The sequence below is a fragment of the Gallus gallus genome, chromosome Z (genome assembly GCF_016699485.2).
Source record: "Gallus gallus isolate bGalGal1 chromosome Z, bGalGal1.mat.broiler.GRCg7b, whole genome shotgun sequence".
NCBI lineage: Eukaryota > Metazoa > Chordata > Aves > Galliformes > Phasianidae > Gallus > Gallus gallus.
In genome coordinates, this window is record NC_052572.1 from 12538667 (window position 1) to 12561945 (window position 23279).

General features: G+C 41.5%; 2 protein-coding genes across 7 annotated transcripts in view; one reads left to right on the top strand and one right to left on the bottom strand.

The window, feature by feature from the left end:
• Nucleotides 1-6077, top strand: part of EGFLAM (EGF like, fibronectin type III and laminin G domains) — a 73290-nt gene extending 67213 nt beyond the window's left edge. For both annotated transcript variants that reach the window (XM_425019.8, XM_004937200.5), the window contains 4 exons: nucleotides 622-765; nucleotides 3390-3473; nucleotides 4447-4550; nucleotides 4957-6077. In XM_425019.8, the coding sequence (XP_425019.5) occupies nucleotides 622-765; nucleotides 3390-3473; nucleotides 4447-4550; nucleotides 4957-5111 (487 nt within the window). In that variant the 3' untranslated portion in view covers nucleotides 5112-6077. The remainder of the gene's footprint in view (nucleotides 1-621; nucleotides 766-3389; nucleotides 3474-4446; nucleotides 4551-4956) is intronic.
• A 7361-nt stretch (nucleotides 6078-13438) lies between these two features.
• LIFR (LIF receptor subunit alpha) overlaps nucleotides 13439-23279 on the bottom strand; it is a 91136-nt gene continuing 81295 nt past the window's right edge. For 3 of the 5 annotated variants that reach the window (NM_001396716.1, NM_204575.2, NM_001396715.1), the window contains exons 19-21: nucleotides 22174-22267; nucleotides 21429-21507; nucleotides 19140-20759 (exon numbers count right to left, since the gene is read on the bottom strand). In NM_001396716.1, coding sequence (NP_001383645.1) covers nucleotides 20121-20759; nucleotides 21429-21507; nucleotides 22174-22267 — 812 coding nt within the window. In that variant the 3' untranslated portion in view covers nucleotides 19140-20120. Of the gene's footprint in view, nucleotides 20760-21428; nucleotides 21508-22173; nucleotides 22268-23279 lie in introns of all 5 variants that reach the window. The other 2 variants (XM_046905193.1, XM_046905192.1) reach the window with 1 other exon arrangement.

The window sequence follows — 23279 nt, forward strand, 5'->3', positions numbered from 1 at the left end:
AAGCTTTAAAGAAGTGATATTTATGGCATATGTCTAACATAGAGAAGGACTGGTTTATACTTTCCAAGAACAGAGAGCAGACATATAATACAGATCCCACTACACGGACTAAGGAGTTAAACTCTTACTCTAAATAAAATTTAGATCCTTAAACTTCCCTCCACCCTGCTACCCCCACCCTAAAAGGTGCTCAGGCTGCAAAATTTATTCCAGCAAATGCTTGCCTGTATTTCAGCCATTGGCTGGGGAGAGGCTTCCCAAATACTCTCACTTGCAGCTCAGTACCTCTCACCTACCAGTGCACTGAACCTATTAGACCTTCTCAAAGTCTGCTTGTTAGAGTCCATCTCATGTGAAATGGGGACAAAAAATATTTTTTCTTCTTTGTGTAACAAACCAGTGCTCGGGATTCTGGAGAGCCAAGCTCTATTCCTTCACCTCAAAATGTTGGAAATGGGCCTGTGAACCACAGTGCCTCATAAATCACCATGTGGGCAAGTTACTAAACAGAAATGAGCAAGATCAGTGAAGAAGAAATGCTGTATTGTCTTTTAGGACTGTTTGAAAAAGGACTGTACTAGTTCCATGTTTACTACTATTTTCTTATTTTACATTAAACAGGGTATCAGGATCAAGAACAAATGTTTTCATGAGGTTTAAAACTACTATGAAAGAAGGTCTTTTGATGTGGAGGGGAGACAGTCCTATGCGACCTAATAGTGATTTCATTTCTCTTGGCCTTCAAGAAGGAGCATTAATATTCAGGTAAACCATCGTTTCTTATTTATTTATTTATTTGTTGGCAGACAATGCACTCCATGCTGAAAGGAATCTACACTGCATTTCCAGTGCGCTTGTCCTTTGATACATTGTGGGATAATTCAGACTTCGAGGTTTGTTCAAAGATAGGTCCAGTTCTTGTCTAGGCCAACTACACAACAGTATCTTTCCTCTCTCCCTACCTATTCTTAGACCATCATATTTTAAGTGTGATTTTGTTGAAAGTCATCCTGTGGTGGTAAGAGTACGGTAATTCCCTCCATGGCTCTTGAAGTAATTGCTTTTTCAATTAAGTAGAAAGGTGTAGGGCTTGCAAACAAAACAAAGGTCAAAGAAACAAACCCTTGCTAGTGCCTGTGCTCACAGTAGGCTCAGTCTTCATCAGGCACTGGTGGATACACATGAGAGCAGGAATCCTGCATTCTTAAACTCAAAAGTAGCCTAACTCTGTGAAGCAAGACCAGCTGGCACCAGGCTTTGTTAATGCCACTACCAATGAAACCACTTGTTTAAGAAAAGAGTAATATTATCATCAAAAAGCTTGAACCAGGAAGTACTGGGAAATCACTGAAGTTGACTTCTGGCTCTTCAGAATTACTTGCTCCCCTGCAGACACTTAGGCAGACTCAGTGCAACTTTGTGCATGGCACTTTTTGTGACTCCTGCTTTTGAAAGCCATACCTTTCCACGTGACCCACTTTAAGACAAATACTGAAATAAAAAAACTACAAATTTCACTGTTATTATGGATTATTACAAATGCCTGTTGATTAAATGACAAAGATTTTGTTAACCATTTAAGCCAATTTGGAACTACCTTTTACTTGACTTCCCGGATTGCTCTTCACAACCACAGATGCACAGGCAAAGATACATATTTCTATTTAAATTAATTTATTTCAAGATATTATCATGTGGTTTCCCGTGGTTAACCATTTAGTAACTCTTAGCTACCTCACTGTTTTATAAATTAGGAATTGAATCTGCAGAAGTGGTGCATTTTATGTCTTTGGTAGAGCCTGTCTTTCCAAGATGCTGGTTAATAAGTGGCGAATCTATTGTGTTTGTTTTCTCAGCACACTGTAAAGAAACACAAAGGTTTTAGACTAAAGCCATTGTTTTGTTTTGTTTTGTTTTGTTTCTACTGAGACAATTGTACTTTCCTTATACATTTAGGAAAGATTAAAATTAAGATCTCAGATTGAAATTCATGTAAACCATCACTGCATAATTAAAGTGAACAATGGAGATGATGAGAGGACAAACAAGTTAAAGAAGTATCATCTTTCACAGCAAGTAAACCTCATGCTACTTTTGAAAAGAGCAGCTTTTGACAGATTAGGTCAAAAAAAAATCGTAGGCTTCATTTGGTCAGGAAGTACAAAATTAGGTATCTGTGTTCAGGTTTGAAATTCAAATCACTTTTTTTTTTTTTTCCCTACCCAAAGGGGATGGGTTCCCTGTTCAGTGCTGTAAACTCTCTCTGTTCTTCTGTGCTTCTGTAGGTTATATCTATATTTCAGAGAATCCCTATTCATTAGGGATATGACTCTCATTTTGTAACTAAGTGTGTAACACTGAGATATAAAGCTGAGTTTGGAAACAGCTGTATCTTCCTGCAGCACACTTCTTCTGCCTGCAGGATGAGAGGAGATACTTGGCTTGAGACACAATCAAGCCTCTGTGAGTAGTCAAATTTAGGTTGACTGCTTTGCTCTGGGCAGCATGTAGGCATAATATCCTTTTTTCAAGTGCCTAACTCTGACCTTGAACTTCATTCCAGGATCAATCTTATCCAAATATTTAATGATGTAGTCTTTAGCCTCGATACAGGCAGAAGGCCATCAATCAGCATCTGGGGCTCAGACTATTCAGGCAGCGGAACATCCAGTAGCTCAGTGCTGCAGCGTCACCTCCCTTCATGAAAGTAGGCTCAGATGTTTGGGGCTCAGAAATAAGATGCTTTAAGTGTGAATATGATGGGAATGCCTGCTGAGTAATTTCAGTAGCAGCAAATGCAAAGAAATACTCAGAGCTGCAAGTGAAACAGAGAAGTCATTGTTATCTCTGTCTTTACATCATTAGGCTTCACTCTTTCTAGCATCATAGGTCTCAACCTTCCCTATAATTGAGATGATTTGTGAGTCTGCTATAGGCTGCATGTTTTATTTGCCCCTGTAATAGTTTATCAGCCATGTGTGCATTCTCCCATTCATCTCTGCTCTTAGGCCAAAGTTCTGTAGATCACTGACCATTTCAGCCTCCTGGTGCTCAGAGGAACTGCCATGCAGAAGTCCTATCCTTGCCACCTGGGCTGGTGGTGTTGGTATCCTCTCTGGTCTGAGGCAGGTTAGGAGCAAATTTTTTATATTATTCTATGATCTTAACTTTGCGAAGAAAGTACATCACTGCTGGAGTCTGAAGGAAGCTACTGGCCCACTCCAAAATCTAAGGAAGGAGGCTCTGGGAGCTGAGCAGATGCATGAGGCACAGAGCAAGGGTGTTCAGCCAGCATGGCAGGAAGCCCGTCCTTGTGAGGGAAGCAGTAACATATTACTTTTTTTTCTTTTTTCTTTTTCTTCTTCTTCTTTTTTTTTTTTTAATTTCAGCTACAACTTAGGCAGTGGCATTGCTTCCATAGTGGTGAATGGCTCCTTCAGCGATGGCCGATGGCACCGGGTCAAGGCTGTTAGGTGAGTAGCTGCATGCCGCCTCAGAGCTGCCATCTGGTTGTGAGCCACTGCACCCCGTGCTCTCTCACCACTTCTTTCCTAAGCTGTGAGCAGTTTGGCTGTAGCAGGAGGGTGTACATTGAGATCTTTGTACGAGAGGTGGTAGTGCCAGCTCTGAGACCAGCACAGCCCCAGGCAGTCTGCTCCCCAGTGGTGACAGGCTCTCTCTTCAGCTTATGCCATATGGGTTAGTTGCATCTCCCTTTCATGTCTGCATTTTGAAATTCCCTAGTGAGCACTTTGTGGGCTGGAACAATGTCTGGAGCACGGACCATGTTTGCCTACTTTTTCTATCTGAGGGAGGCGCAGACATCTCACAGTGTATATATAACTCATATTTATAGCTCATTACCTCATGGGAGGCCAGCAGGCCCAGCAGGGAAAGCACACATCTACCGCCTCGTGAGATGTCGGTTCCATGGAAGTCACAGGCTGATGTTAGTACATCTTGTTACCAAAATGAGAAGCAAAGCCTACCAAGTGGCTCCTCTGTCAGTGAGTTTATTGACCATCGGTAAGATGGAAGCAGCCTAAGAGCTCAAGCAAGAAAGGAGCCTTTTGAATATGTAATGGGCCTTCTAAGAATATCATTTTCCCCCCTTCTTGTCCAAGCTTCTGTAGTTTAGTTTTGTATATCTGATTTTAAAATGCCTGTCAGCACGTGCCCACCCTCCCCTCCTCCTGAGCTGTGCTGTTAACTTCTCCAGTCTGTTTTTCCCCCAGAAATGTGTCACCATAATTGCATATCCATGGAAAACATAATCCTGAAGGGTCAGGATCAGTGCAGCCCAATGCTGCCTGTGGGGTTCCCAGAATCCACCCCTTTGCTCTCCAGATGTTGAGTTGTCCTGGCCTCCTGGATGGGGGAGATGCTGCTGCTTCCCCTGCCTGGTTGTAAGCTGGATACATGAGAGCTGTTTGCTTTTCATTTCAGAGATGGGCAGTCCGGCAAGGTAACTGTGGATGATTATGGAGCCAGGACTGGTAAATCTCCTGGAAAAATGAGGCAGCTAAACATCAATGGAGATCTCTATGTTGGTGAGTGATCATCATTCGTGTTCAGAACACAGCTGTGTTTTTCTGCTTGTGAGGGCAGCTGCAAGCCAAGGCATCCTACCTCCATCTTCCTTAAGATGAAGGCTCCGTGAAGTGGCCTTTGGTCCTCTACAGCCTGGTTTCTGGAGGGAGGCCTCTTCAGGGGATACTGCGGTAGGAGAGGGGATAAGCACCAAAGGTTGCACTGAAGTACACCTGCAGGTAATTAAGGGACAAACACTGTTTGTTACCGGGAGCCTGGGCACCAAGCTTACTCAGAACTTAGTAGTGCTACAGTTTCTGCAGTAGTCAGAATCCTAGTTCACTCTCTTCTGTTTATCCGCTTTGAGTGTCCAAAGCTAATTTTAACAACAGAATGCACACATTAAAATTCACTTCTTTCCCGCAGGAGGCATGAAGGAGATAGCCCTGCACACCAACAGGCAGTACCTGCGGGGGCTGGTGGGCTGCATCTCACACCTCACACTGTCAACTGACTACCATATCTCACTGGTGGAGGATGCAGCTGATGGGAAGAACATCAACACCTGTGGGACCAAGTGACAAGAGAAGAACCCGGGTGGCGAGGACCCGTCCTGTGCTTGTGTATGCAGCTGAAAGCCAGCTTGCTGCAGCCCTCCGTGGCCAGACCACGGTTGCCATCCGGGAAGATGACAGAGCCAAAGGGGATACCCTGAAAAACATTTTCCCTCTCCTTTCCTCTGCTGTCCAGACCAAACTGAGTATTTTGTATAGGATCCATCCCCTTTCCCCCTGCGTGTGTAGTGAGCGCTAAAGATCGTGTGTTGGTGCAAACAGCAAAGAACTGTGATGTTGTAAGTAGCTCAGTGGCTGTGCCGTGGTCCGTAGGTGTCTTTTTTATGTCAAAAAGAGCAGTCATTAAACACCTGCATTCATTCTATCTTGCAGTGGTACAGTAACTATGTTGTGCAACAAAAACACAAGCAGGAAATGTATCTATGCATTCAAACGTATGTCTCTGTATTAGTAGTTCTTATTGCTCTCTGATTTAGCTAAATTATGTTCCATCCTGTGTAAATAACACCTGCAGTACTTGGTTTCAAAATATTGTTGTTTGGTGAGGAGAAAGTTCTTAAAGTCTACTTTTTTACTACAAGCAACAAAAATCAATGGACCGATTTTGTAGAAGTAATTTTATACTTTGATATTTTTTATAGCAGCAGCAGACCTGCTTATGTGGTATAACTTTTAACATTTAAGTGTACTATACATTTAGCTCTTTGCACACTTTCCAGAAAAAAAAAAGAAAAGAAAAGAAAAGAAAAGAAAAGAAAAATCAAACAGCGAAGTGACCTGTGGTTTCAGTTGGTTATACAGAAGGATCAATATTATACAGTTTTTGTTGGGGATATTTGTGAACTATAATCAGTTTTAAAACTTTTTTTGTTCTGTTCTGTTCTGTTTTGTTTTGTAAATTTTGACAGCTTAAAAATGTACATGATGAAGTTTTCCTGGCTAAACAGATTAAAAGTTTAGGAGAAAAAAAGATCAAACTCTCTCTGCTGTCATGTTTTGAGTCACAATTTTTGATCCTAAAAAAATGTCAAGAAGGAATGTGCAAGAGACCTTCATAGGTCACAATCCTCTGAAAATAAAATAATTTCTAGGCACTGGACCAACACTTGTGCAACCTTGATTGCCAAACTGTAATTTAAGCAGGCAAACTGAGTGCTGTCGAGACAGTAAGGAAACAATCCAAAATTTCATAGTTTAGAAATTTTGGGTTCTGTTAACTCTTTAGCTGAAGAGGAGCCTCGAGATGCCAGAGGGCAGAGGTATGAGAGATGCACAAAGTTCCTGCCGACACAGACTCCTCTGAGTTGTTGTGTGTTGAAATGATCCAATGTGGCAATAGCAACGGACAGCCAGGTCTTTTGGCTGCTTTTTACTGTGCCTGGGGTAGTCCTTGGGAATGGAGACATGCTCCTGAGACTTGTCCCATATAAAGCTGTCCTTGAGCAGCTGAGCTGCAGAATGGAGGGAACAAATGTTAGCTGGTTCTAGATCTGAGTGTGTGGAATTGCTGCCAAGGAGACCCCAGTCATTCTGCAAGCTGAAATGGAGACTCTTATTGCTAAAATACGTAACTTGCGCTTAGCATGTGCACCTGGGTTCCCCTGTTCAAAACACACTGCAGAAAAACTGCAGAGGAAATAGGCAGATGGCAGCTTTCCCACACGTAGCTTTCCACCCAGGAGAAACAAAGTTATTCACATTTGAGGATCCGCATAAAGAGGGAGAAACCTGTATACAGTCTCCAAAATCAGGATAATGAATGAACTAAGTGTCGCTGGAGTATGTGATAGGACACGTCTTTAACCTGAAAGTAAGAGGAATTTGATGCAATAGGATGTAAAAGAGAAAAGTGCAAAGAATTTGAAATGGAGTAAAAAGGAAAACCTGTGGAGACTGCGGGCTTGCTGGCTGCTAGAGAGGAAAGGGCTGTGTTTTATATGCACTGGGGTTTTCCCAAGCAGCAGTGACCTGACCATCCTGGCACAGGGCAGCAAGATGTGGCCATACCCCTTGGCCTGGAGAATGATGTGTTGATGGGTAATGCTAGTCCTAAAACAGCATCACTCCCTGTTCTGCCACGTGTGCCCCTCTGTCCCCTTTCATTTTTGTGGTAGGAGAGCAGTTCCAAGGCAGACATCTGGTGTGCGACATGTCTATTTTAAGGTAATTTGTTGCAGAGTATAGAATGCTTAGGTACAAGGCAGTACTTATCCAGAACAAAAGCTGCTCTTTGAAACGTGAGGAGGGGGAGTGGGTGGGAAATACCTCTGCTGACGTTGTGGGAAAGGAAAAGCAGCAAACTATAACTCTCTAAATGCCTCTTCCCAACTGCATGTATCACTGCATGGGAATTTGGCACTAGCAGAGCGCCCCACCGCAGCACAGAGCAGAGCATAAGCAATGCAGCTGTGTAGCATCATGGAGAGTGTGGGGGGGTTCAAATAGCACAGACACTGTGATTGGTTCCTTTAAAGAAAAAAAAAAAATAAAATCCTTTCTGAGTTCTTTTATAGAGTGTCTGAAAAGCTTCCAGATGGGGAGCATCCCTGCACGCACATCTGCAGTCTCCTTGGTGGAGTTTGTCGATTTGCCCTGGCTGGATTTGGGAGCAGGAACTTCTGCTCAGTGGGCTGAGCAGAAAGCAGGTGGAAGAACCATGAGAACATCTGACCTGGCATGGGGACTTGGGCAGCCCAGGCACCTGTCTGAGGAAGGACTGGGGCATGGACTCCAACCTCTTTGCTGGCCTGGGCCACGCTGAGTGAAGAGAAATTGTCTCAGGCTGCATAAACAAAGTTTGCTCCGAAAGTAATGCCCCCTATTTATTTCCATGGAAACTACAACTGATAAGACATGCACAATAACGATATTTGATAGAGCAAATTCACAGCTACAAAGCACTATTTTGCAACAGTCACCATCATTAGCTATGCACTTTTGCTGGTGATGAACAAGAACCTGCGTGTCACACTCATAAAAATCTGTACCAGCAGAGTTGACCCACTGTGGCTATCACCACTGCTGAAATTCACAGTACACTGTCTCACTGTGCTCACATCCACTGGCTGGTCTCTGTAAACATTACTCAAGCTTCAGTGAATGTCAGTGGGTGCCATTTTTTTTCGCATGGAGGATCTCAATGACACATCTTTGCATCATCCATGCTTTGTTGTTGGGTGTCATTCTATCTGACTGCCCCTCTGCTGCCATCTGTCACACAGCAACAACACGTAATGAAATACTAGTGGGAAAGTTCGTCCTCTGCTGCCGTACGACTGATATCCACCTCTGACATCATGGGCCAAGATAATTAAACAGGAGGAGGTACTTTCAAGCAGCCCTCATATATAATATAGTTTATGCACATAAGAAAAGAAACCTATTTGAATCTCTAATGCTTTTTATTAAAAAAAAGAAAAAAGAAAAAAAAGAGCAACAAAAACAAAGAGCTAGTGGGATATGTGACTTGTTTTTGTGAAGCTAATGCATCAGTCCCTGGTTCCATGGCACTGGCTGAAGTTCTCAGTGAGCTATCAAAGTATTTGTCAGATATTTTTGATGAAATTTTACTATTCCCAAGCATCATCCTTGAAAACAATTGGTCACAAATATACATACTACCAAAAAGTGATGATGTGAATAAGGCGTGATTGTGAAGGGAGGGATGTTCTTCTCTGGTAAGATGGGGCTTATGAAAGAATCCTGGTCAGATTTTTGAGTTGAGTGTCTGATTTCAACTCTATACACTCCATTTGAAAATTCCCAGGTCATGTATTTACGTTGACTGAAAATGGAGTTGCAAATAGACCAAAAAATAAGTATTTTTTTCCAGCAATCTTGAAACCTGTTCTCAAATTCCTTTATCAAAACAGGAAGTGCGGCTGTGTATTTTCTGCTGCTCACAGGACTGTGTTCAGCCAATGAACCAAAACACACACAGCTCTCTGCTGTACATTGGGCCGCATGAGGCCCCGGGCCATGGGTTGGACATGACTGGACTGGGGAAAGGTGGACAGTGCATGGCAGTGTGCTTAGTCCTGTTTTCCCAGGATCAGGCCCAGGATGTGCAGCTCATTCACTGAGGCCATTTGTTAACCACATTACATATCAGCCAGCATGTATCAGAGGCTTGGTATAACCTTGTTATTGCAGCAGGATCAACCATTGACAGTCCTGTTTCATATACATATGTGCTATGGAGGAGAGAGACTGCCTTCCCTGTGGTCACCGTTCCCCAGTACAGACTTTTTGACAAGACAAAAGCCAGGCTTCTGAATCTGGGGCAACTTCACATGCTTTTGCACATGCACTGTAACTCCTTAAGTCTCTGGGACAGGTGTGCAGGTGGGCTTTGCCACTGTTGTGTTTTTCATTGCATTTCAAGTTCCCATCGCAGAGGTGGAACCCAGGGGACAGCAGGGACAAAATACATACCTGGGCCCTTGCTGTTCCCAGTCCTCTTGCAGGGACCTGCTGGGCAGGCAGGAAAACAGGTCTCCATGGTGTTCCACATTGTTTGCAGCAGGTTGACAGGGAGCAAGCAGTTAAATAAGTAAACTCGAGAAAAAAGATTAAAACTGCTACAAAAAGGCCATTGAAATGCAGCTGGCATCACTGGGTCTTTGTGCCTCTCTTTGCAATGTAATCCTCTTCCTAAATCTAATCTCAGGTCTTGATTTTCTTCTTAACTTTCCACATTCATCCTGAAAGACACTCTGCTTTCCATGGGAGAAGAGCCCCTTGCTGCCAGCATTGGATGGGATGAGGCAGGATGATTCCACAGCTCTGCACTGAGTTGTGGAATCAAGGGAAGAGTCCGAAAAAAATAGATGGTGTTGTCAGGGGAGAAGGATGCCCAGTGGGCAGATGCCATGTTTTTTGGGAGCTGCTGCCTGCCTGCCTAATGCCCTGCCAAAGGCAGAGAGGGCCTAGTTCAGACCCAGTTCAGGCCAACTCTGCAAGGACCAGCTGCTGGGGTACTGGCAGGTAGGTCTGCTTGGGTCATCCTAGGGCAAAATAAGGAAAAAGTAAAAGAAAAAAAAAATGAAGCAGAAAGAGATGGCAGCAGAAACTGAAACCAGACCTAGTGGTGATCCCTACTGTAGGCAAAGCCTTATGTTGGCAACAGTGTGTCTTTGGCAGCCAAAAGTAAGGGACTGGAGGCCCTTCTTTATCCCAGTCCCTAAACTTGGCTCTGGGAAGCCAGGAGGTGATGAGGAGGAGGTGGCTGGAGATGGCTGCCCTGGGACCCAGTGCATTTTCTTGCCAGAAGTGCCTGCTGAATCACCATTTTCCTCACATAGGTTCTGCTTTTGGGAAAACCCTTCAAAACAGAGGCTAAAACACTGCTGAAGTCTACCCACAAAGAGCAGCAATCCCATCTCATCAGTGAGTCACTTCTAGTTTTTGAAGTTTACTGTGGAGGGGGCATCTCCCACTTGCTCTGTTTTTTCCATGGTGTGATGCACAGTGGGTCTTTGTCCCCACTGTGGGGCTGAGATCTCTGTACCTGGGCTCAAGTGTCAGCAGCACCCGGGCCTACCACAGCATCCTGCAGCCTGGCCGGCCTGTGGGCACCAAGGGCCCTCAGCGGTGTCCCTGCACATCCCCGTAAGGACTCTGTGCAGACTGTGTTGTTAGGAGCTGGGCCTGGACGGGATCTATCTGCGAAAATAATAAAAATATCACCTCTTCAGTCCCTTTTTTGCCCCTTCTGTTCTGCCAGCTCCAAATTGCCTGCCACGGAGACTGCCAGGCAGCACTGTGGGCTGAGTGTCCCCATTTCTCTTGAATTTTCCCTCACTGTCAGAGCATTATTCTTTGTTTATTGTGTGCAGAACAAAGACGATGTTGTTCCTCTCCTCCCCGTCTTTTTTAAGCTTTCCTCAGTCTTCCTCTCTAAGGGAATGCCAATGCTGTTCTCCCTGCGCCAGCCTCACCGGTTGCATTTTCCAGCACCACGTCTGACGGCGAGACACCAGGAGTGGGAGTGGGGACGTCGTGAAGGTCACCATGGGGCAGACAGCCACAAAAACTGTGACTGGGTGGAAGAAAAGGGATGACAGAACTTAAGGCTGGCTCACAACTCAGAGGCTTTCCACCCCTTTTTTTCTTTCTTTCTTTCTTTCTTTCTTTCTTTCTTTTTTTTTTTTGCAGATTCGCAAGTAGTTTCCAGTGGCAACAGCAGCAGCTTTTGTGGTAACTTTCCGTGGACGTGAGATTTTCCCTCACTTTTCCCATCTTTTGAAGACGCAGTGATAAAATTAAACATTTTTCACTGTTCGTTTTACTTCCATTTTTTTCTTAACCTCGATACACCTTTTGATGTTGGCATCAACAAGGCAGAATTCAAAAATGAAATCTCCAATTACCAGGGTTTCATTCAAACTACCACAATACTGCTTTCTTTAGAACTAACAAATGACACACACACTGGGATGCTGCAACCTTTATTCATGTATTGCAGCAGCAAATGCAGGGAAACACTGAATGCAAATGCTACAGGCAGTGATGTGTTAGGAGGAGATAGCGCTAACAGAACAGAGAAAATAAAGTTAGCATAAAATGCATGCAGATATGAGGCCAGGAAACACTGACAGCATAAAGCTCCCTCTGCACCCATGTGCTCATGGTGAAGTACAGACAATCCCAATCCCCCATCACTACCCAACCTTTGAACTTGGTCAGACTGCTGTTACAGTACAATTTACATTGTTCAGAAGCCCTAACACTACTTGAAACTCATGCTCCTCTTGGCTCCATGATTTTAAATCTTTTTTTTTTTTTTTTTTTTTTTTTTGCCTGTATTATTAGTTCCCAGTTATGAAACACACTCAGAATGAAAAGCTCCAGATCACAACTAACTTGAGGTATTTTTTCCATAGTAACTGTATGTTGTAAATGCAACACAAAAAGGTGCTGTGAGTATCTGATTTCTGCACTGACTTACTGACTAGAAAACAAGCACACACCCAAAGGTGAATCCTTGCAAAGAGAGGACTTGCCACATGCATGGTAAGGTGCGCTACTGGGATGTTTGCCTCATCATAGCTTCAAGTAGTGGAGCAGGGCTTGTGCTGATTATGGGGAGGTCAGAGACTACCTTGCATCTTCAAGGGCCTGTGCTCTCAGCTGCTCTTGTATATGCTGACTGCAGTGGTAGAGATCAGCAGGATAGCTGGTCTGCAACCTTTGTACATGGTATGCTGTATTACGGCACTTCTCTATCTGCACAGTACTAAGCCAGTGGGTCACTCGTTGGTTCAGGTGTTGTGGTTAAATCACAGGATCAGAGAATCTCCAAGTTTGGAAAAGACTTGCAAGATCATCCCACCCAAATGTCCACCTGCAACCAGTATTTCCCACTAAACCACGTCACTTAGTACAACATTTAAACATTTCTTGAACACCTCCAAGGACAGTGACTCAATTATCTCTGTGGGTAGTTCATTCCAGCCTCTGACAACTCTTTCAGAGATAAAAATTTTCCTAACATCCAACCTGAATCTCCCTGACATTACTTGAGGCTATTCCCTCTAGACCTATCACTAGTTACACCAGAGAAGAGGCTAACCCCTATATCGCCACAGCCTCCCTACAGGTAGTTGTAGAGAGCCATAAGGTCTCCCCTGAGCCTTCTTTCCGCCAGTCTAAACAATAACACATCCCTCAGCCGCTCTTCATAAGTCTAGATGAGATACAAAATTCCTTGGATGTTGCTAGAAGAACTAGTAAGTGTTGTGGCATAAATACCTTCAAACATAAGGCCCATATTGCAGCCACCATAGAAGCTGATCATCTCAGATCCACTAGGAGATCTTCAGAATGTATCCTACATAACCCAAACCAACCCCACGATGCTCATCGTGGACCACTTCCTCCTGCCACTACATCCTCCGTCCTGGAATAGGGATATCCACCATACAGAGCCATATGTCCACCATACAGAGCCATCCATTAGAGGGAGCTGCATCTCCTCACCTCTACAAGCTCTCAGCTTTGAAATCACATCTCAACCCCCACTTATTAGAGCCATATACTGAGGATGACACAGGAAAGGTAGGAGGCCCACTTCTCTTCACGTTGCATGACATGAACCAGAAGAGCTTCAGTGTACGCTGTACATACATGCTATGAAATGCTGTGCTTAGAAGAAGCAGTTCCGAGAGAGTATTTGTGTTACTCTACTGATCAAGAAGCCAAGGCGGTGCTTGCCAGATCCTGAGGTTATTTATTCTGGCACAAAGTTAAAATAACTCTGTTTACACTGGAGCATGAGCAGAATTTAACTCTTACTTAAAAATAAACATGCAAGCAAGGAATATCAAAACATGTAAGAGCGTAAGAAAATATATTTATTAAATTCCATGGCAATACTATGGTAAAATTGTTAAATACATGCATGTTTTTAGACACACAAGCAATACAACAAGAATTACAACAGCCAAGCAAACTAGTTTTAAAACATTTGCAAAGTTGGTGCCTTAGGTTAGTCTCACGTCATCTAACCCACTGGAATATTATTTCCCCATCGTGATCCCATGCTTCCATTTTCAAGCATGCATTTGTTTAATTGCTAAGCTAATAAATTTTCTTGTTGATACACACTGTTGAATCACTACTTTACTTGGTATACTACAACTTCATTAAAGTGCTGTATGATTATTTTAAAATGTGAAAATCTTTTTTGAGTAACAGATTTGGAAGCTGGAAAACTTCGGTATCATTCAACAACAGAACTATGTTAAATGACTGGTTAGGTTTAATGCATTAGGATGACTGTTTTGACAGTATGATTTATTGATTTATTCTCAGGACTAATTTCTATAGATGAACATTTCAAATTGGCAAACAATATTTTCACTACTATTAAACAAAAGTCCATTAAAATATTTGTAAAAATAGAACACAAAACCATCTCTAAAAAAAATTACTTATGCTGTAAAAAGACAGTATAAAAAGACCTAAAAAAAAACCCCAACAAAACAAAACATTGAACCATTGAACCTGTTCACAGCATATATTTTTAAAGTTACAGCATTAGAGTACAACAAATTTTTGGGTGACTTGCATGACTCCACCAGTTCTGCTGCTTTGCGTGCCACAGCTGGACTGAAGTTCAAACTACCATTATCATCAGGTAGGGTTTCAGATGAGAGTTTTCTTATTTTTTGGCCATCTGAGAGGCTACAAAGCTTACAGTATTGTTCACCCTAAGCCACTTTAAATCACATTAAGGAAACCCTGTCATGGTGAAGTTTGAGGATTGTTTTGTATCTGTATTTGTATTACTACTAAAAGGCATGAGACTTTACAGGCGTCTATTTTACTCTGCCCACTTCGAGTTTTTTGAGTTTTTCTCAGCCCAAAAAAGGAAAATGAAAACATTCAATTTTTATGTAGCCTCTGGTTAAACTTCACCCTCTGGGCACTACAATTTGCACATTAAACCAAATGAGTTGCAAAGTTATTGAAATGTGTGGCTGGTAGAGTGCTCATGGAACCTGTGCTTCTACTTCCTCAGCAGCCTGCTTTCCGGTAACACCAGTCGAAGTGCAGATTTGGGACTATTCAAAATCCTCCCTAGAGACGTTGTTAGGGAACCCAGTAAAAGATGAGGATGCTGATTACTCTGGCTCACCATGGCATCACCCAGACACAAAGAGAGGGTGAGACTGGTGAAGGATCCCTTGCAGCATCCTGCTCACTGACCAACTCAGCTGCTGAACTTCCTGGTGAAGCTCAGTCCACAAATATTTTCTGTAGACTTTCTTTTGTTGGAAGAGTGAGAGGAGTTGACAGACATTTTTGTGGGGGGGAAACAAAAAAAGCATTGTTGTGCACACTGGGACAACTTGTAAAGTTACAGAAAACCCTGCCAATATCATTTGAGGTTTGTTTGCATAATGTGCAAAAAGGAAATAAACACTATCGTAGAAACACGGGGGAAAATCCAGAGTTATATAAATGATGGAGGAGGGGAAAAAAACTGTTATGGAAGAAACTGTTTTCCAGCCTCTAAGAAGATATTTAAAAATTTAGGAGAGGCATGAGGAAATGAGCTTTTAAACACTCCAATGTTCCTCAACCTCTGTATGCAACATTTGGGGCCGGAGAATGTATTCTCAGGCTTGCTAATGACAAGTCAAAGAAGAATTCAACAACAAATCAGCAGATGTGCTGACAGCATCTCTAAACATCAGTCACGCAGGTCACTGCTAAATGCACAACAGCACGAACTCGGCGTAGGACGCTGGGAGGAGTGCAGATGGCAGCCATTTCCCCTAAGCGAAACTGCACTTCCTAAGGCATATCCTCAAGTACAGGGCTCTGAAAAAACATGCTTTGGGAATTGTAAGCCAATACACACCTAGGTACATAATGCTGCTATCACATATTTGCATGAAAAGTTAGGACCTTACTTAGTGTTAAAAATTCTGATGCCATTTGATTTGAAGTCTTCATCAAAGCCTGTGGCAGAGCAAAGGATGCTATTTAGATGGGAAGTTCTTGATAGATTTATGGTACAGAGCCTTGTTAGCAACTTGATTCTTGAAATATTACATTTTTTTTATCCTGCGTATTTCAAATCTTTTACTGTATTTTTATCTACTTGTAGATACAAGTATGCTATTTACAAAGAAATTACTGTCTAAAAATAGAGGATACAATTTCTCGTCACCTTTTAATAGTGATATTCAAATACCTTCTCCCTCCAACAAATCCAGTTACCCTCAGTTTTGCTACCATTTATGTTCTATTGAGTGTGGAGGACAGTATAAGAAGGAATCTCACTGCCTTCAGCTCTAATTTTATCCTGCTGAACTTGTCAAAAACAAAAAAGGAGAGAAGAGACTTGAATGTGCCCCTTCAGAGCAGCCTGAAACTTGAGTTGAGCAGTAGCACACTACTGCTGTGTGCCCAGCAAAGGAAAGTTCTGGTCCCCCTCGTAAATCAAAGGTGAAGAAACGTGTTGCATTTGCCAATTGTGTTGTGATGGATGACATGGCTACTGATTTCCTTTCAGAAACAGCTCATCCATTTAAGCAGCAACTATGGATAATAGAGTCAGCAACAACAGCAAATACCACTGATTGGGTCCTAAGTCTGCATTTGCAGCCACCACATAGCAAGGGAGATAATTCACTGCCCATCCGTAATATTAGCTTACTATTTTGTTGAAATATTTACTAGTAGTTCTGTGAGGTATATCACATTCAAATTTACAACTCCAGAATTTAACACACAAAATCAAGATCCCAAGTATGCTCCTGTATGTCAGTCAGAACAACAAAAATAAAGAACAAGTCAAATAGAATAGTGCATGATGTTACATCAGACATGGCCAATGTTCCATGCATGAAATGAGCAGTACTAAAAATCATAACAAAAACCAAACGCAATTGTCACATATGACAGGCATGGCTCAAAATAAAAAGCAGCAACACTGGTGACTTGCTTCAGAAAGAAACAGCTTGACACTGGCACCCTACATCTCTGGACACTGATTGCATCAGAGGATTGAAGCACTGAGTTAGGAGTGAGGTGTTTTGTACAAAAGCTCTTCTACTCAGAACCCTTCTGGAATTTTTTTTTTCTTTTCCCATTTTTTACTTTCCTATTTTTCTAAGGGAAAAAAAAGCAAAAAGCCTAAAGAATTAAAACAAAATAGATGTTCAATAAAGGGAAAAGATCTTTCAGAAAATGATGAAAATGCATTACATCTAGCTTCCTAATAGATCTTTCAAAAACAAAGGGATGGGGTTTCACTCACACCTAATTTGACCACAGAGACTCACTGGGAAGCCCAAAGGCACAAGTACAAGGAGTCTGATCTCCTTTGAAGCCCAAAGTTTCAGTCTCACAATTGACATCAATACATCTAGAGGTTAAACAGCACCATGCTTTGAAAGTGCTTTTGGTATGGAAGACTTTCTTAAACATGCTTCATTGGTTTAACAAATCACTTGGGCTCAAAAAGAAAGTCTATTCTCTGATGGTCCTTGTTGTTCATTTTTACTGCGCAACACACCCACACCGAGGGGTGTCTTTGCATGGACACTAAATAAGCACATATCCTTTCACTAATACAGTATTTGGATTTGCTGCAGAAGATTTAAGACAGACATCTGAAAGGAGTCCTCACTGGTAGCGTACAGGTGAAGCCCCACTGGAGGGCTACAAGGTTAAAAATATGGTAAGCCTTTGCTCTTAATGGGACTGTTCTACCCTACATCCTGGAAATTGGAACACAAATCAAATAATGTTAAAAAAAAAAAATAGCAGTGGATAATTAAGTGAGAGTGCTTTGGTTACATTAAAGACAACCCTATATTAGGGGAAGTCTCTACTACCCAATCATTGTGAAATAAAGCAATACAGAATGATTTTGCTTTTCCTGAAAATGAAGACCAACATGAAGGAAAACTTGAATATGTGATACTTGTGTTGAACCGATTCTCCTCGAGAGCACTGCCAGGGGTATTAGGTTGCCCCCTGTGAGCTTTGAGTGCTGCCTGGTCACTCCGGCTTCCAGTCTGCCAAGTTAAAAACTGCCAGACTTGGGTTTGGTGTTGCTTCTTGCAAAATACAACCATAAGAAAGCACTGTTATTCTCTGAGATCAGCTATTTTCCTACAGAGTTTTCCCTTTTCCTATGGATCTTCATATAACAGTAACTGCTCCTCTGTATGGAGAAACTGCTCCACTAAACAAAAACATGACAAACCACTATCCATGCCCTCTGTTCTAAACACCTTCTGCTTTCAGTTAAAAGCATATGTCAGCACAATCTAAAATTCATTAGGACATAAATGCACATAGAAAATAAAATAAAAAAAAACCCTGCTACTATTAGGACACAATTGCTGCCTAGCTATCAGGCACAAGGAGTAGAACTGCTTCCTTTTATGTATTAATTTAGTGTTCTGAATAACAAGCAGTAATGGGTTAGGCATGAAACTTTCTCTTGTAGGCACGCCTGGTGACAGATGGACACCAGCTATTCACGCTGCCTTACTTTTCATTTGCAGCACTGTTCATTCCAGAATTCATCCTCTAGAGCAGAATCCTATCTGCACTTTCCATTCTTCAGACAGAGTGTGTATTCTCTCAGGCCCGCAAACATATCTAAACTCTTCCAGAAGTCATATACAGTTGTTAGTGATTATGATTTGGAAACTACTTAGTGTTTTGCCTTTAGTGTTCTGCCAGCTTTGAAATCCTTCCGTGTTTTCATTCTATGGAGATGGCAGAGACATGTCAGTATCTGAAACTGCAGCACCCGTTGCAGTGACTAGGTTTAACCTAATGCTTGGTTTTACTTTGATGGCCAGGTTATGTGGTTCTGTAGATCAAACATCTGCTAAAGCCACCCTTCTGGTCTGTGCTCACACCATTACAGCTAGCAGCTTAGTCAATCCAGCCTCCTTATCTGTTATATATCTCAGTTTGAAATCCATCCATCCATCTTATTTTTTTCAAATGCCACAAACTGGTTCAGGAAATTGAGATCTACACAAAGATTTAGTTAGGACTTTATGGAGACCCTTTTTGGTCAAGCACAAGATCTGACCTCTCTTCACTGTGTTTTACAATATGGAATAGGTATGTTAGAAAGCACTTTGTATTGTAAGCTAGTGAAACTCAGTGTGCTACAGTTGGAAATTTACACAGTGAAATACCACAATTACAGTTGCCTATAGATGCATACATGAAAAAAAAAAAATCAAAGATGATTGTTCTGAAAACTTCTTTAAGCATACAAATTTACAACATTTAATCATTTATCTTTGCATCACATGTCTAGTAAAGGAGAGGTAGAATTAGTGGCCATAAAACCTCTTAAAAGTTTCTGCCACTGCAGAAATCCCCCTTTGCACTCCTAGATAGGATTTGTAGGAAAAGGTCCTGTTGGGTGGACAATGTGGAGAACAGCCAGGCAGCAGGTAGCAGAGCTAACATAATGAAGACCATCCAAAGAGCAATTTGTTCTCACGGAGCTGTAGTACTACATCTGATTTCTGGTGCCAAATGGCTTGGACAACTACTGTCAGTGGTCAGAGATTTCCCCATGGCTCACATAACTGCATAATGCAAAGACTCCTGAATACTGTGAGGGAATGGAATAGAGAATGACTTTGACGCAGAAGATCTGGAGCTCAAACTATAAAATACAAAATGCATTAGTGCAATACATCAAGAAATATTAACTCCTTAACCAAAGGACAGAAAAAGTATAGAGTATTCTAGGGTTGTTTTTCTTTTCTTTCTTTTTTTTTTTTTTTTTTTTAACTTCATGCAGTTCTTGTTGAGGTTTAAATCAGTGTTACACTTTTTTCCCAAGTTTGTACCCCTGAGTCAAACATTGAATAAACATTGTACAGTAGGTACAGAAACTAGTGTCTAGTTAAAAAGCAACAGATTTGAATGACCATCGCTTCAAAAGTGTTAAACAGTTGACAATACCTTTTCATATGGGAGAAAAGTAGAACTTTGATTTGTTGTTAGTTTATCACTAGGTGAAAGATCTCAAGAGTTTCCAACCATACCCTTACCAAACATTAGGCTGAAGTTTTCAGTAAATGAAATCTTCAAGCGAGCATACCTGTTGGGACTACACCATTTGAGTATGCATGGTTGAGAACAACTACAACAAAGCAAAGCAATCTTTCCAAGTTATGAGTTGTATGAAATCATATTAGCCTTCAAACACTATCTGAAGGTAGGCAGAGTTCTTTGACTATATTTATCAGATCTAAACTCAATACCGCTTATATCCAATATATTTTACTACAGTAATAACTAAATTGCTATAATTCTGGCATCAGCCTCTATTAAAATGGAACATCAACACTTTCACTAACTTAAACATAGTAACATTCAGCTTACTAGAACCTCTGCTGACTGTCTCCAAGAATAACACATGCTTTTAGCACTTTTTTTCATCCTGTCTTTACAACATCAGGAATAAGAGCTTATTTAGAAGGCAGGTTCAGGTGCAATGACGACTCACTGTTAATCATTTGGCTTGTTCTGAAAAAAGTGTGTGAAGGACCACCCTGTGTTACTGGGCTTGGGAGAGTCTTCGTCATCTTTTGGGGGAAGCAGAAACTGTCGGGAATTAATGGAGCATGGGCTCCCAAAAGATGTATTTTCATTGTTGCTTTCAACTGATCCAGGAGAGTCTGGAGTGTCCATGTTCCAGGCATTTGTGTTTGCTTGAGGTCTGTAACCTGCTGTTTTATCTGATTCTTCTTCGGCAGGTGTGCGACTTTCTATTTTCAGAGCACTGACAGGCAGCTGCATTTGTGGCTTATAGCCCGCGGTAGTCACTAAGTCTATTTCTGACTCCTCTTCTGGTTTAATTTGAGGCTGATACATTGATTGAATGTCAATGTAAACCACCTGAGATAACCCCACAGGTTCATCCATAGTGGGATTTGATATTTCCTCTTCAATGATAGGGGGGCAGTAGGACACAACAACGTGGTTTTCTGTTTCTGAGTCAGATCCATCTTCAGGCACAATGGTATCTGTTGTTGTGGACATCATCTCAGTGTCTTCGATTTTGGGAGCTGCAGACTGTGTTTCCACCACTTCAACAGTATTCGGGGTACAGGGATTCATTTCCAGTGTTTTAAGTGACTTATTCCCCTGAAGCGAGAAAAAGGAGAAGGTAGAGACTAAGCTAAAAGATCTGGAAACCCTGAGAATAACTGCTCGTCCAAAGTAAACCTGAATGCTGGCTTGTGTCTTGCACTCATTTCATTGCCATTAGTACAATCAATCAATCAATGAGTCAATCAATAAATGCTTTGACTTTTATTTTCTGGTTCCTCACACCTCCCTGTTCATGTTAAAACTATTTTAGCCAACTTCAAGAGACTCCAAATCTTGCAGTAAGTGTTTGAGAACTGTTTCCCCAAATCTCAGCTGTTTACAATCCATTCCAGAAGGTTATCTAAATGTTACACAAAGTTCCAGTTATGGTGCCCCCTATAGGCTACCATACTTTCTCCTTCCCCTACCACTGTGACAAAGATAACAACTATCTGGGAGTAACATAGCCATCTACTAATACTCATTATTAGTGTGGCAAGACAGAAACGTATCAGCTCTCTCCTAGTTCAAGCTTCCTAAGTAACTACACCAACATTACAGTTTCAGATGTAGTTCGACAAAAGTTACACAGCATCTTGTCATGTTCCTGTTTGCCATAGAGTTATTTTACCACTGGAGTAGAAAACTCAAAACCTGCAGAAGACTTCTTTGCTCACAGTGTCTTCTAAAAGTTTAAAATGCTAGATTTAAAATAAAGGTTACCTCACAGATGTTCTTCTGAAACTGCAGTGCCTTACTGTTCTCAGGATTTGGGATCTCTGGATAAAACGTTTCTTTGATCCTTTAAAGAGGAGAAAAAATAACTTATTAAAGTTACCAAGCCCCAAAACACATTGCCAATACACTGAAGGGGTCAGAACATTTCACTTTAATTCAGAATACTGAAGACATCTGGAATAAAGATTCAGCGTGTTATACTTTCTCTGAGTATTTAATGGAAATAACAGCAAACCAGTTTCCTTCCCTTCCCTTCCCTTCCCTTCCCTTCCCTTCCCTTCCCTTCCCTTCCCTTCCCTTCCCTTCCCTTCCCTTCCCTTCCCTTCCCTTCCCTTCCCTTCCCTTCCCTTCCTTCTCCTCTCCTCTTCTTTTTTTTTCTCAACCAGGGAACTTGTGACACCATGTTTTGAGAAGGTGAAGGTGGGATGTCTACCTTGGTGTTTGTGGATAGCTCACAAATTATGCTTTGAAAAACTATTTATAAACAGGGCTCACTGGGAGATAGGCTCCTGTAAAACCTTTGTGCATTCCTAATTCTCACTTACTGCCAACTCAATTTCTTCCTCACTTTCTAGAACATCATTTTGCCACCTTTTACACAGAGATCTGTAAAAGCCCGCTAACATATCTGGGCACTTGCAGAAAACAAGGAATTACTCAAATAATCCAAAACACTGGTGCTAAAGCAAACAAATTCAGAAAAAGTTCAGAACTGAATGCAGATCCTTACCATTCCCTTTTTCTATAGCAAAAGATGCTTGTCACAACTCCAAGCAGAAAAACCACTGCCACAGGGAAGAGAATTGCAATGATTAGTCCTACAGCTGGGGAACAAAAAAAGAAAAGGTATTAAAGATATCCGAAGTTTCCAGCAAGTTTTATGCCTTTTCTAACAGCCCCACAGAATAGAGTCTATCACACCTAAACAGAAACTCAGCTAACAGTAGCCCATTAACACTGACCTATACCATAAACTTCACCTTTTCTGGAAGACCAGAAGTCCATCCATAAATAGAGCTGATTCAGTGACAGCTACAGAAATCAGCCAATTATTTCTCTTTGATTGCATAATCACAAATGTGCAATAGAAGACTGATTGCGACTGCGATTTCTGTTCTCAGTAGGCACTGGAACAGCACTTTCAGGTTACTTGAGCTGGCTAAATCTCTGGTAATGGCTCTTAAAGGCCAACAACACTGCACAAGCTGCACTGGCTCTTATATGGTTTACAATGCTTCTAATTCCCACGGCTGTTCTCTGATATATTCCCACTGTCATTCTCTGTTGATGTTATGTGCGTTACATTTGATTTTTCATGTATTTTTGTTGCACCCAAGTGTTTAGTCTTCCTTTCACATGACTTGTTTTTTTAAATTCTTGTTCCCCAAAGTCAATCTCTTTTTCTAACTATCTTTCAGGGTTTGTTTCTGTCAGGGGATTGATAAAACTGAATTAAAAGCAGAGAGGCATCTGTTTATAATTCTGAAACGGGTAAATATTTCCACAATGTGTTTCTTCCCATCACGTATTAACAGATAGATATTCTTCATGGGAAACTTGACAAAAACAGCAAGCTGCTTAAGAAGACTCCATACTATAGTAAAAGTTCGTAAGTTATTTTTTCTGCATATGTTAGCCTGAATTATAAAACAGTTGTAGTAAGAAAGGATTTTTTTTCTCACTGTTAACCATATCATTCTTTGTGTTAAAAAAAAAAAAAAAAAAAAAAAAAAAAGGAACTAAATAAATAAAAACTAGGCACGGACTATCTAAAGTAACCAGGAAAAAAAAAAAAAAAAAAGACAACAAAAACACCTCAGTTTAACATACACTGGA